Source organism: Peromyscus maniculatus, chromosome 2, assembly GCF_049852395.1.
Source record: "Peromyscus maniculatus bairdii isolate BWxNUB_F1_BW_parent chromosome 2, HU_Pman_BW_mat_3.1, whole genome shotgun sequence".
NCBI lineage: Eukaryota > Metazoa > Chordata > Mammalia > Rodentia > Cricetidae > Peromyscus > Peromyscus maniculatus.
The window spans coordinates 130,216,031-130,229,941 of NC_134853.1; the positions used below are offsets into that span (position 1 = coordinate 130,216,031).

Genomic DNA, 13,911 nt, shown 5'->3' on the forward strand with positions numbered 1-13,911 from the left:
GTTTAATTTTTTAAATTAAAAATATGTAGTTCTAAATACTTGAGAAAAGTAGACAAAAATGTAGCCTCTGGACAGGGAGAGACTTCTGAAGAGGAGAGCCTAGAAGGCTTCCTGGAGGAAGTGATGCTGGCTGTGAGCCCAGAGGCTGGGTGGGACTTTAATCCAATGTCGATAGACTGGTCGGTCTCTGAGCCTGTGAGAGACTAAGGTCCTTATTCCCAAGGTTTCTTGCCTGAGTCCGGGGGAGCCCTGGCTGTCTTTGGTGCCCAGGACTGCCAAGTTGAACCAGGCTCTGTGGACCCAGGGGTTTCTAAAGCCTGTGGGTTCACGGGAGCTGGAATTTCAAGGTCTGGTCACACTAGTTCTGTGGTGTGATAGACAGCATTCTCAGGCTCTTTTGATCTCCCTGGACTCCGAGGTGTGTGCTCAGAGAAGTGGGGGGCGGAATGGCACTGCTTCTCTGCCTAGCAGGCGTGAGTGGCTACCCAGATGCTATATTTGGGGTAGCTTTGCCCAAGCAGGGCTAGAGACCGCAGGCAGAGTGGGACTATGGGGCAGATTGGCTCTACAACGTGGTCTCCCGGGGTTAACCCGTCTGTACTTCAGTTCTGCCAACTGCAAAATGGAGGTGTGTGGTATTTAGTGAGTGGAAGATAAGCTCTTGTGTAAAACATGTGACTCAGGTTGGCACATTGGAAACACTTGAGTCGGCGGGAGACTCGGTCCCGATGTCTTGGACAGAAGGTTCGTATTGCTGTGACAAGCACCTGGGATGCAGACCGAGCCCAAAAGGAGATGGGAGCTCTCGGCGCCCACGCTCTTACAAGAAAGCCTCCTGGTGGTCCTGAATCCAGGGGTTTCAAGCTGCTCCCCTGCCTAGTATCGTCGGCTGAGCACCCACAGTTGTCTGCTGGACTGCACTGGTGGGTGCCAGAGCCCATTCTTCCGGTCAATGGCAATGTAAAATGCTGAAAATGCACACGACCCGCGGAGAAAGGCTGCGCTCCACCCACCCCACCCCAAGCACCAAATCGTACTGATCAGAGAAGCCTGTAAACTGGTGCCTGGTCTGGCCTGTAGCCTTCTCATCCCTTCAGCTCCCTGCAACTCCCTTCCCTTCGTGCTCAGGGCCTGTCTCTTGACCCAGTTGGAAGCGGTTAGCCCTGGAAAAACCGGTGAGGGGGTTGGTCGGTAGAAACACCTTTGTCAGGTAGAACCCTGATAAGGCGATCGCTATCCATAAGTATGGGGGCGAGGCTGAAAGCCTGCCTGCCACTGGCCCAGGGTGTGCTCCAGGACAAACTTGGCCTTCTCAGTACCCAAGGATGGGTCTCGACCAGTTCGAGATCCCTGTCTGCTTCTGGATGGAGTGGACGCGCCCTTGACCCCCAGGGCTGCTGCGGGGATGTTTGGAGGGGAGGTGCCCGCCAGGGCGGGGAGGAACTGGGACCGCCCCGCGTGAGGCGTCCAGGTACCGCCACCTGAGAGTCCCTGCGGCAGCCAGGCAGCCGTCACCGCGAGGTGACGCCAGCGCCCCTGCCCCAGCCATCCTGCACCCATGGCCTTCCTGACCACCTGGAAGAGGGCTGCATCCAGGAAAAGAGACTGCAGGTACTGGACGGCTGCGCGGGCGGGAACTCTGGAGGGCCAGGGCATGCAGACGGACGGGAGGGAGCTGGTTGGAGACAGAGTCAACTGCTGAGCTTGGGGATAACTGCCCCCCAGGGGCAGCCCAGGGCCTCCTGCATTCCCACACGCTCTCTGCTCACCTGCACTCGTCCTGAGCCGCTTGGGGTCGAAGGATAAAGGGACGTAGCCTCACTCCACCTAAACCTAGCCGCGAGTGTCACTGGGCCAGCCCTTGGGGCTTACAGGGAGGGGGGCAGTAAGAGCCCAGTGCTGTCCCCCCACCCCCACCCCCGCCGCAAATACATCATCCTTTTGGGTGGAGAAGGGGATCCTGATTCCCCAGCCCCAGTTAGGAAAACTGCACCAAAGTCCCCCCTGCAGGGATGTGTCATTAATCTCTTCCGGATGTCGGATGTCAGATTTCTGATGTCGCTTCCCCAACTTCCTCAACTTGCCCATATCCTAGCTGAGTTGGTGCCTTCAGGTGTATTTGCTATCAGAAGTCCTGGTCCCCTCACAAGTCCTTCATACTTACATTGCTGCTCACACTGCTGTCCCCGGGACAGGGCAACGCAGCTGCCTCCATCAGACTGTCCTACCTTGACGAGCCACGATCCTAATTCGGTGTCTTCACCCCAGACCTGTGCCTCATCCTGTGACCCCATCTCAGCGAAGGGCACAGTCATCCATCCGGTTGCCCAAGCCCGAAACCCGGGAGTCATCCCTGACCCCTCCCTCTTCATCCCTCCCCTCAGCTCACATCCTGCTGATTTTATCTCCAGGCTGTCTGTCTCTGCTGGGCTGCTTCAGCAGCCTCTAGCTTCCCGTTGTCTTTAGTGCTCCCTCTGCACAGTCCTTCCAGAAGGACAAGCCAGATGCATGTCAGTTTTCTACTTTAAAACGTCGAGGCCTAGGCATATAGCTTGCCTAGCATGTGGGAAGACCAGGAGTTCAAGGTCCAGCACCTAGTGAGTTCAAGTTTGAAACTGGCTACCTAAGTGCCTGTCTCAAAAGCAAGCAAGCACTCCCAGAACAGCCTGTGGCTGCTCATCACCTGGAGACTGAGGTAACAGGCAGCTGCCTTGTAGCACAGCTGGGCTGCAAGTGCTCAGAGCTGCCTGGAAGACAGAATTTCTCCATTCTTTGACACTTTATAAAACGGCGTGGGTATCCTCTTTTAAAAAATCCCATCTTGAGTCACCATCGTTTTAATTAATTTAGATCATATTTATTTATTAGGGAGTTAGGCATGTACATGCCACAGTCCACATGTGGAGGTCAGAGGATAACTCTCAGGAGTCAGCTCTCTTGCACCATGTGGGTCCCAGAACTCCGGACAGCTGGGCTGCAGGCGCCTTTACTGCTGAGTCATCTAGATGGCCCTGAATCTTCAGGTCCAAGGCACTAGCTCCCTTTTCTCTCTTTTATGGCTCTCATTCAGTCTTTCAGTACACTCTGTGGGTCACTTGCCTTGTTTTAAGCTTTGTATGAGGCATTGTGGCCACAGCTTGAGTTCAGACACAGAGGCCTCTGCTCTTGGAGACCATAGTCTAGTAAAAAACACCAGCATACCCAGAAATAGACAAAGGGACATCGGAAATAGGTGCTAGGTAAAGTTTACAATAAGATGATGGGATGCACAGTGAAAATGGAGCACGCTCAGAGCCTTCCAGTGTGAGAACAGTTCATGTCAAAGCCCAAAGTAGATCTGAGGCTGCAGCAGAAAGGGGCCAGGAATTAAAGATCTGAGGAGCTCAGAGAAGTCGGCTGGCCAGAACACAGGGTCTCCCGCTGTGAACTGGAAAGCACCCAAAGGCTCCAGGCAGGATCTTCACCTTGTCTAAAGGTGACCATGCTACCCTAAAGAGAAATGATTCTCTAGACACATCATCGCAACTATAGGTCCTGGCATCTGCTCCTTTATACAAGAGGGTGGGTGGGGTGGGGGAGGCAGGGTTCAGCAAAATTGGGGCTCAATATATCTGGGTTCTGATGATGATACACTGAATGATTTCTGAGGAAGACAAGATGCCCTGACTGACGTAATGAAGCCTGGTTGTGTCTGGGTGGACTTCTCCCTGTGTAGGCCCCACCGATGAGAATTCAGCTGTTCTCTGTCCTGTGAGCAACAGGCAGCCTCCTAAGTGTCGCATGCATGTACATCTCTAGGGTCGTTGTGTGAAGGGACCAGAGGCAGGGAAACCAGAAGGGAGGTGGCTTGATGACCTAGGAGAGGGATGCTGGGGAGAGATTAGGAGAATGGTGGACTGGGAGAGGGGAGCTAAGCAGAAAGGGCAAAGGCTTGGTAAAGCAACAGACCAGAGCGTCACGGAGATAAGGGGTGGGGCTGCCAGCCAGCAGCTGCCTCTGTGGCCCTGTACTCCCATGCCCTCCAACCTCAGCTGTTGCTTTGCAGACGTCATTGGGGTGTGGCTGGTGCTGAGTAAATGCAAGTTCATTTTTCGTAGTGGGAGTGTTAGGAAATCTTCCATCCTAGATCTTTTCCTTGAACAGAAGAGATTTGGAAAATGTCAGGGGTCAGAAGTGGCATTTCCCACAGGACTGTTGGGGAACTGTCCCTGGAGTCTGTACACCTTAGCAGGAGCACCTCTACCTACCTGGCCTGAAGTTGACTCCTTAGCCCAGCCAACCACAGCCCCCAGGTATGGTGTGTGGAGGGATAAACCCTGCTCTTGGCGTGAGCCTGAGCCAGAAGAGCCCTCAAAGCGTTAGGCTGCAAGGGTCTAATCTAATCCTTGGGCAGTGCTGGGGGAGGGGGAGGAGGCCACTGCTGAGTTTTTACTCATTCTCAGAACCTTCAAGTTGAGGTACTACTGTACTACTAGGCTTGTGTTTTAAAACCCCAAGTTTCTATAGTGTTGACTGTTTTTACTCTGGAATTCTGACCTCCAGCGATTGCTGGGTATGGGAGTCTGAGAGGGGAGATGCCCTATGTGCACCTCAGTCCTTAGTCACAAAGAAACTTCCAAGTAAACCTTGTCCAGCCTTATGAGTACAGGAGGACAGAGACATGGGACAGCTGGGGCATTTTTTAAGATAAGGGAGAAATGGGTTATTGGGGTCACAGCTTGAGATCTACCAGTAGCCCATTTTCTGAAAGATCCTCGGCCTTGCTCCTCTGGACCCTGGACTATAGTCATGTCACTTTCAATGGCCAGCTCCACTGTCTCCTAATGCTCACCTGATTCTTCCTGCAGCTCCCTGGCTGCCAAGCCTTCAGACAGCACCAGAAAGCAGTGTGCCCAGAGGCCGCACAGGCTTCTGGGAACCCTGATTTTTGAGATAGCAAGCATGACTCTGAAGAGGGTGGTAGACCTCTTTTGCTGGTTTGCTTGGTTTCCCTGAGTTTTCTTTTTGCTTTTGAGACAGTATTGGTGAAATTATTAAGGCAGCTCCACGTAGTTAAAAGGGAGGTTTATTTTGTGGGGTAACTCACAAGTGAAGGGATAGGTAACAGGGTCTGGGAAAGGTGTAGCGCAATCCGGTGGTGTTCTCTGGAGAACTCTGCTTGGTCTACCTCCAGCGCCCAGGTTCCAGGAACCAAGAGAGCCCGCGCATCCGGATCTCCGGTCTTCAGGGTCCTCTCTTGGCCCCGTCTTGTAGGCGTGACAGTTACCGAAGCCTCAATGGGGGTTGGAACTTCCAGATCAAAGCTGGAATGGCTACCCACTACAAGACAGGGTCTTCTTATTATATAGCTCTCCCAGGATCGCCTTGAACTCTCAGCAATCCCCCTGGGGCCTCTGAGTGCTAGGACTGCAGTTGGGTGACACCACACAGCTGCTAAGCCTCTCTGTTTCCACATCTGTCAAATGGGGTGAGGTCCTTGTTCAGCTCCTGTTTAGGCGATCATGTGGTGAGACTTCACAACTATAGTTTCTGGCATTCCTAGGGGAAACAGTCTCACAGCAAACTCCCCGGTCCTCTGCCTTTTACAGTCCTCCTGGCCCTCATCTGAGGTCTCCCCTGAGCCTTGGGTAGAGGGTGTTTTGAAGATGTATGCACTGGGACTGGGCTCCACACTCTGCATTTTGATCCTTTGTGGTTTTTTGTAGTGGTCTCCATCTGTTGCAAAGAGAAGTTTCCTTGATGAGGACAAATGTAGATATAGTTAGGGACTGCTGGTTAAAATGGTAGTTATAAGTTCTCCAAGCTCCATGACTAGTCCTGGATAGTTGACAACGGTAGACCGGTCGATGTGGACAGGGAAAACTCAGGAGGCCGCAACCCTACCCAGAAAACCACAGGTAACTAAGGGAACTGGAGAAATAGGCTTCCCCAGGGAAGAACACGCCAATTAGTTACCCAATACCAGATGCTCAGCCCTGAAAACGTACATACAAGTAACAATTATACAGACTGAGCAGGTTGTACTTATGCATTTAGGAATTTATGTATGTATGTAATTGCAATTAGTGAAAAAAAAAAGGCCATGAATTTGAAAGAGTGTAAGGAAGGATATACGGGGGTGTTTGGAGCGAGGAAAGGAAAGAGGGAATTGATACAATTATAATCTCAAAAAAATGAAAGAACTACTTTTTAAATGGGAGAGCTGTTAGGAGTTGTCTGGGGAACTGTGAGGATTTTGGAAGTTTCTTTTTGTAAAGCACTGAGAACAGTCATGGGAAGTGAGTGTGTTTGTACATCACCCCTGCTGGAATGGCCCCTGGGCCCTTTGTGTTATCATGTGTGTCTACTTGGTTTTCAAAGAACAGAAATGCATTTCTCGCATTCTGGAAATGGGGAAGCCCGACAAGGCAGATTCCGTGTCTGATAACAGCCATCCCCAGGAGCGAGGCTGTTTTCTGTCCTCCCTGGTGGCGTCTTGTCTTGGGTGTCTTTTGTAAACGGCTTCTTTTCCTGGTCTGTGGTGGCATACTCTGACAGAGCATACTCACACATTTGCTCTGGCTCACAGGCTAAGGGTACAGTCCGTCACAGCAGGGAAGTCAAGGCAGCAAAAACCTCAAACCGCTGGTCACATGGTGTCCACAGTCAGGAAACAGGGGACTGTGCACGTGCACATATATGCGCACATGTGTGCATGTGTGTGGTGTGTATTCACCTGTGTGTAGATATGTGTATGTATGTTCAGGTGTGTGTACATGCATGTGTGTGGAGACCAGAAGTCAACCTCAGGTGCTGTTCCTCAGGAGTTACTCTCCTTATCTTTGGAGGGAGAGTCTTTCTCTGGGGCCTGGGGCTCCCTAAGTAGACTAGGCTGGTGGCCAGCAAGCCTGAGGAAGCTTCCTGTCTCTACCTCTCCAGTGCATGCCACCAGGCCTGGCTTTCAATATTATTATTGTTGTTGTTATTGTTGTAGTTGTTGTTGTTATTATTATTATTATTATTATTATTATTATTATTATTATTATTATACTTAGTATGTGTGTTGTGGCATGCTTCTGGAAGTCTAAGGGCAATGTTCTGAAATTGGCTCTTCCCTTCCACCCCACATCATGGTGATCAATTGGACTCAGGTTGGTTTGGTGCTGGCTTTTATTCTTTCCAGTGGGTTCTGTGGAGCCAGGGAGGTGGCTCAGCTGTTGAGCACTGGCTGCTCTTCCAGAGGACAAAGTTAGATTCCCAGCACCTACATGGCAGCGTACAACCGTCTGTAACTCCAGTTCCAGGAGATCCAACACCCTCTTGTGGCCTCTGTGGGCGTAAGTACACTCATGGTGCATAGACGTACAGCCAGGTAAAAACACCTCTGTACATAAAAATTTTAAAACATAATAATAAACTTGGTTCTGGGGTCAAACTCAGGCCCTGTGCTTGCATGGCAAGCCCTTTATGACAGTCATCCCCAGCCCCAGGAGACCCTTCTTCTTCTTCTTCTTCTTCTTCTTCTTCTTCTTCTTCTTCTTCTTCTTCTTCTTCTCCTCCTCCTCCTCCTCCTCCTCCTCCTCCTCCTCCTCCTCCTCCTCCTCCTTCTTTTTCTTTCTTTTTCTTTTTGGAGCTGAGGATTGAACCCAGGGCCTTGCACTTGCTAGGCAAGTGTTGTACCACTGAGCTAAATCCCCAACCCATGATTTTTTTTTATTTTATTTTTTTATTTTTTGGTTTTTCGAGACAGGGTTTCTCTGTGTAGTTTTGGAGCCTTTCCTGGATATCACTCTGTAGCCCAGGCTGGCCTCGAACTCACAGAGATCCACCTGCCTCTGCCTCCCGAGTGCTGGGAGTAAAGGCGTGCGCCACCACCGCCCGGCCCGAGACCCGTTTTTTTTTTAAAGAATTGAAAAGCTGTTCCTAAGCACAGGCCAGACCAGTGGGAGGTCACTGACAGCTCTGTGGGTCCTGCCCTTTTCTCTTGTTTACCACTGTGGCCCCTAAGCCCAAATTTCAAGTCTCCAACCCTTCTGAACCAGGCCCCCACCTCCAGATGCTGCCTCCCCCTGCCTCCGGCATACAGGAAGACCCAGCTCTGCCTTGGTTCCACCAGCCAGCGTGTGCCATGTGCCATCAGCTCTCTCCACGACACTGAGCAGGGAGGCCTTGAGGCCCCCGCGGTCCTTAGTACACCTTCTTCCCTGAACAGCCCTCCCACGTGGCCAGGCCTGCTGGGGCCGTTTCCCTGGTGATCACAGCAGCCCCTTCACTGCCATCCTGGGTGTGGAGGCAGGGGTGCAGCCTCAAGCTAGCTGGGACATGGCAGGGTCAGGCATCGACCCAGGTCATCCTGGCTCTGCAGCCGAGGTTTTAGCCCCCCAAGGATGTCTGTCTCCAGAGCTCCGTCCCTTGGTGTCAGAACAGCCCTTGGCCCCTCTCGCCTGCCTCATTGGTCCTCTCGTTGGTCCACCCTTAGCAGCACCTGGAGACCAGGCTGGGGCAGAGGGGTCCCAATCCTTGAACCTAAAATATCAGAAGAATGTAGAGCTTCCTTCTCTCCTTTCTGTTTGGGGGGGGCGGTTGTATGGCGGGAGGCAATGAGGGACAGAAAGGGTGTAATATTCCCAAGGTCTTGCATTTTTTGGGGACACAGGACATTGGAGGCAGCAGGCCGATCCAAGGACCAGGTATCTCCCAGGGGACCACTGCTGGGGAGCATTTTAGAGTTGTGACTCACACCTGTAGCCTCAGCACTTGGGAAGCAGAGGCAGGAGCATCACCACAAGCTCAGGGCTAGCCTGGTCTATGTATCAAGTCCAAGGCTAGCCAGGACTGCATAGAGAGTTTCACAAAACAAGACAGCTGTGGCTGCCATACCCTCTTCAAGTGCCCACGTTGATGGACCTGTTCACTTCTAAAGTATTAAGAAGTCCAAGTCCCGGCGGCTGGAGAGATGGCTCAGTGGTTAAGGGCACTGGCTGCTCTTCCAGAGGTCCTGAATTCAATTCCCAGCAACCACATGGTGGCCCCCAACCATCTGTAATGAGATCTGGTGCCCTCTTCTGGCATTCAGGCATACATGCAGACAGAACATTGTATACATAATAAATAAATAAATAATTTTTAAAAAGTAAGATGGTTTAAATGGGGGAGGGCTGGGGATTTAGCTCAGTGGTAGAGCACTTGCCTAGCAAGTACAAGGCCCTGGGTTCAGTCCTCAGCTCCAGAAAAAAAAAAAAAAAAAAAAAAAAGTCCAAGTCTATAACCTGCCTGGTTGGCCTTAGGGCCTCAAGAAGATCTGAGTTCAATCTCCTATGTGGTGAAGGAGAGAACCAGCTTCCCTAAGCTGCCCTCTGACCTCACAGGGTACACAGCCTGTACTCGGCCCTTCTCCACACGGAGTTAGAGGCAGGTGAATCTGTGAGTTCCAGGCCAACCTGGTCTACAAAGTGAGTTACACAAAGAAACTCTGTCTCAAAAAAAAAAAAAAAAAAATTGAAGAGAAATAGAGCCTACTTTACAGTTACCAGTTCAGCCATATTAGGAAAACTCTGGAGACAAGGACCTGATCTGGAATGGCAGAGCCTGAAAGACTTGGGAGTAGGGAATGGGGGTGCTTCATACCAGGATGGGGCCTGGGCAGCTGAGGGGTGGAGCCAACAGGCTGCTGAAGTTATGGTAAGCGCCTGTCCCAGCATCCTGAGTGTTTGGGGTACTGTTCCAGGTTTACGAGATGGAGGCAGAGCTGGCTCTCTAGCTTAAGCACTTTCTGTGGTGAGGACATCACTTGCCACACACTTGCATACTCCACTCCTGTGACCGCATTTCAGATACCCCCTTCCCTTCTCCCGTCTCTGTACTGGGCTCCACTTGCAGCAGCTCGTCTTTACCCAAGAGATATTTGCATGACCCCAGGTATAGAGGTCTATAAAATAGGTCTGCAAGTCAGATATGGACCGATAATAAAGCATAGAGACATTTATTTTAAAACAGTTGTTTGACACACACATAATTTTTCCGTTTATTAAAGGGGAAAGTAAATTTGCACACCAGTAAGATGGATGTGCTTGTGTGTTGTGGTTTTTGTTTCCTACTTACTTATTTTATGTGTAAGAATGTTTGGCATGCATGTAGATATGTGCACCACATGTGTGCCTGGTGCCTTTGGAAGCCAGAAGAGGTTGTCAGATCCCGCGAGACTGGAGTTACAGACAAGTGTAAACTATCGTGAAGGTGCTGGGACTTGAACTCAGGTCCTCGGGAAGAGCAGCCAGTCCTCTTGACCACCCAGCCATCTCTCCAGCCCCTTATTTAACTTTGGTGGGGTTTTTTTTGTTTGTTTGTTTTTGTTTTTGTTTTTGAAACAGGATTTCTCTGTGTAACTGGCTGTTTCTCTGTTTCCCTGGTTGTCCTAGAACTAGCTCTGTAGACCAGGCTGGCCTCAAACTTACAGAGATCCCCCTGCCTCTGCCTCGCATGTGCAGGGATTAAAGGCATGTGCCTCCACACCTGGCTTCATTTAACTTTTTAAAAATGAAATTCAAGTTAGCAAACCAACAGAATTTTAAAATATTTTTATATTTATTTGAAGACAGGGTTTCTCTGGGTAGCCCTGGCTGTCTTGGATCTCTCTATGAAGGCCAGGCTGGCCTCGAACTCACGGAGATCCACCTGCTTCTGCCTCCAAGTTCTGGGATCAAAGGCATGCACCACAATGCCTGTTTTTTTGTTTGTGGTTTTGTTTATTTTATTTGTCTATTTTTGTTTTCAAGACAAGCTCTTACCTGTAGCCTAGTCTGGCCTAGAACCCACTGTGTGGGTCAGAACTGCCTCAGACTAGGGCATTCCTCCCTTTTGCCTTCCATGTCCTGGGCTTACAGGCGTGAGTCCCCACACACAGCATCAAGCAGCAGCTTTGAAGCCATACATTCTGCTACAAACTAACCCAAAGATGGGTTAGTTTGATACTGAGGAATGATGGAAGGAAAATACTGGAAGTCTTTGTTTAGGAGCTATGTAGATGGCTCAGTGGATAAGTGTTCTTGCTGTGCAAGCGTGAGGACCTGGATTTGAATCCCTAACGTGTAAAAAGCCAGGCGAGGCTGCATGTGCCTGTAATCCCAGCGTTGAGGGGTGGGGATGTGTGGATCCCGGGAGCTTGGATGAAAGACCCTGTCTCAAGGCAGGAGGTGGAAAGTGCTAGCTGAAGACACCAGACATCCTCTAGTCTCCACCTGTGCCCACACCTGCACACTCACATGCATGGAGCACACACACCCTTGTTTGTCATGATTAACCCATTAGGTTTCTGGAACAGCAGAAAACCTTTTGGGTGCTGCAGGAACACTGTGTCGCATGGCATGATAGCAAGGTGTGCGTGTGTGTTCAGAGCGAGGCCTGCGGTGAAATCATGTGGTACCACATGGCCAAACACTGCCAGAAACACCTTGGGTTTATGACAGATTTGATTCTGAATTCATTTTTGGTTGCTGTGCATTCAGAAACCTTTTATTGTTGCCGAAACTTTTGCAACTTTCCCATCCAGTTAGGTAACTCCATATGGGAGTGACAGCCTACAGGGCAAGACGCTTTGCTCTGGGGCGGAAGGAGAGAACCAACTCCTGCAAGTTGTCCTCTGACCGCCACACGAGTGTTGGTGCCTATGTGTACACACACACACACACACACACACACACACTCACACACACACTCACACACACACTCACACACACACACTCACACACACGCTATATATATGTGTGTGCACATATATACATATATGTGTGTGTATATATGTATACATATGTATATATATAATATTCACAATGCGAAAGTTAGGCAGTGGTGGTATATGCCTTCAATTCCAGCACTCAGGAAGCAGAGGCAGGCAGATCTCTGAGTTCAAGGCCAGCCTGGCCTACAGAGTGAGTTCCAGGACAGCCGGGGCTACACAGAGAAACCCTGTCTTGAAAAAGACAAGTCAGGAAACAGGTGTTCTGTCAGGTGAAAAAGGGACTGGGCTTGGGAAGCTCTCTTAAACCTCTGGGTTCTGTTGTTGGCTCAAGGTGGGGCTGAGCATGTGATCTGAGCTGAGCAATGATGAGTGGAAGCTAGGCAGGGCTCCTGAGGGTCAGCAATGGCCTGTGGGGACACCCTATTGATGGGCCTGATCAGGGTTCTGACTCACTGGATGCCTGGCTCCAGCTCCCGCCTCAGGACCACTGTGGGAAGAATTCTGACTCTGCTGCTGACCTTGCTTGACTCAGTTTTCACCTGTAAAATGGGGAGAGGAGCAGAATCCAACCCAGGCACTGGCGCTGCTCCTGAGCATGAGGCCCTCTTCATCTCTATCTGCAAAAATTCTTACTGCTCACAATGAAGTAGACGCTATTTCCATCCTACCTCTGTAGAAACTGGGGTTCACAGAGTAGTTAGAAGTGAAAATTAAGATTGTCCTTGTGCACTTACCACCACACACGGCTTGTGAGAAGCCTTAACATGAGTTAGCCTTTGCTAAACTAATCCCCTCAGAGGGAGCTCTTACCTCCTTGGACCCAGTGTTCACAGCCAGGCACCCACAAGCGCAGAGACACAGTGATCATCTGACCAAGCCCCACCCTGAGAGATGTTCACGACAGTCACACACAAACTTCTCTTCCTGTTCCTTCCCCCACCTCACACAGACAGTGTCACCCAGAGCGGTGAGGGTTGGTCAAAGGAGGTAAGAGATGAAGGCTCAGGACCCAGCCAGGGACTTCCTGGGAGAGGTGGCACCTGAGTTGATACAAGTTTTTTTTTTTTTTTCCAGAGCTGAGGACCGAACCCAGGGCCTTGCGCTTGCTAGGCAAGCACTCTACCACTGAGCTAAATCCCCAACCCCCCAAGTTCTTAATAAAATCAAAACTGAATCTGAATTAATGGAGACTAAAGCGTCAGAACCTATCCAAGAAGATCCTGAAATTCTTACATTAGCAATCTGTTGTGTCTACCCACCCCATTGGGTGTGTGTGCACATGTGTGTGTGCACATGTGTGTGTGCATGCCTGTTTGTCTGTGTGTCTCTGTCTTGTATGACCTCGATAGCCCGGAAGTCCTAAAGTAGCTAGGACTTGTCCCTACACTCTCGCTGGTCTCTACAGAATCACAAACTTCAGCTGTCCGTGTGTCCTCGCTCAGTCCCATGCCTGTGTCTGTCTATGTTGGTTCCTCATCTAGCACACCTGTTCCCTACTTCATTAATAATACACCTGTCGAGGCTCAGCTCTGTTTCCCATCTGCTCCAGACAGACCCTCATGTACACACATACTCACCCTCATCTGGATTCCTTATGTAACAGTTGCTGATAGATGTTACGATCAAGCTTCCCATAGTTAAACTGTATTTTCAAGCCCATATGTGAGGCTACCAGAGTTGGGGCGATTTTCACATAGCAGCTTCCAGCCTCTGCTCACACAGGGCAGCATAAGAACTCACAGCTAGGGAGATGACTCGGCAGTTAAGAGCACTGACTGCTCTTGCAGAGGACCCGGGTTCAATTCCCAGCACCCACATGGCACTGTCTATAACTCCAGCTCCAGGAGTTTCCAACACCTTCCTACAGATACACATGCAGGCAAAACACCAACGCATATGAAATAAGTAATTCAAAACAAAACTCACAGCCTTTCCAGGCATCCTATTTTGATGTGAGCAGCAATCCCCCAGACCCTTCTCCCTGCTCCTAATGTGAACTTGCCCGGCTCCTCTGGGATCTGGTCCAAGCCCTTCCCACCATGGCTACATCTGAAGACTGCCCTCCCTTGCTTCCTCTTGTGACATCCTGGAGCTCAGGGCCAATCCGGGGCAGTTGGAATCCCTCTTCCTGTCCCTTGCCTCTCTAAAGGGACAGCTCTAATCTAATGGCAGCCACGTGTAATGATGAGTCACAG

The 13,911-nt window shown here is 50.5% G+C and overlaps 1 protein-coding gene across 3 annotated transcripts in view; it reads left to right on the forward strand.

Annotated features, from left to right (window-relative positions):
* The first annotated feature begins 1,478 nt into the window (after positions 1-1,478).
* Positions 1,479-13,911, forward strand: part of Ttc39a (tetratricopeptide repeat domain 39A) — a 54,210-nt gene continuing 41,777 nt past the window's right edge. For 2 of the 3 annotated variants that reach the window (XM_076564749.1, XM_076564750.1), the window contains exon 1: positions 4,160-4,292. Coding sequence is in view for 1 of the 3 variants with exons in the window: in XM_076564751.1 (XP_076420866.1) it covers positions 1,559-1,611 (53 nt within the window). In the remaining 2 variants the exon portion in view is untranslated. Of the gene's footprint in view, positions 1,612-4,159; positions 4,293-13,911 lie in introns of those variants that run through there. The other variant, XM_076564751.1, reaches the window with a different exon arrangement.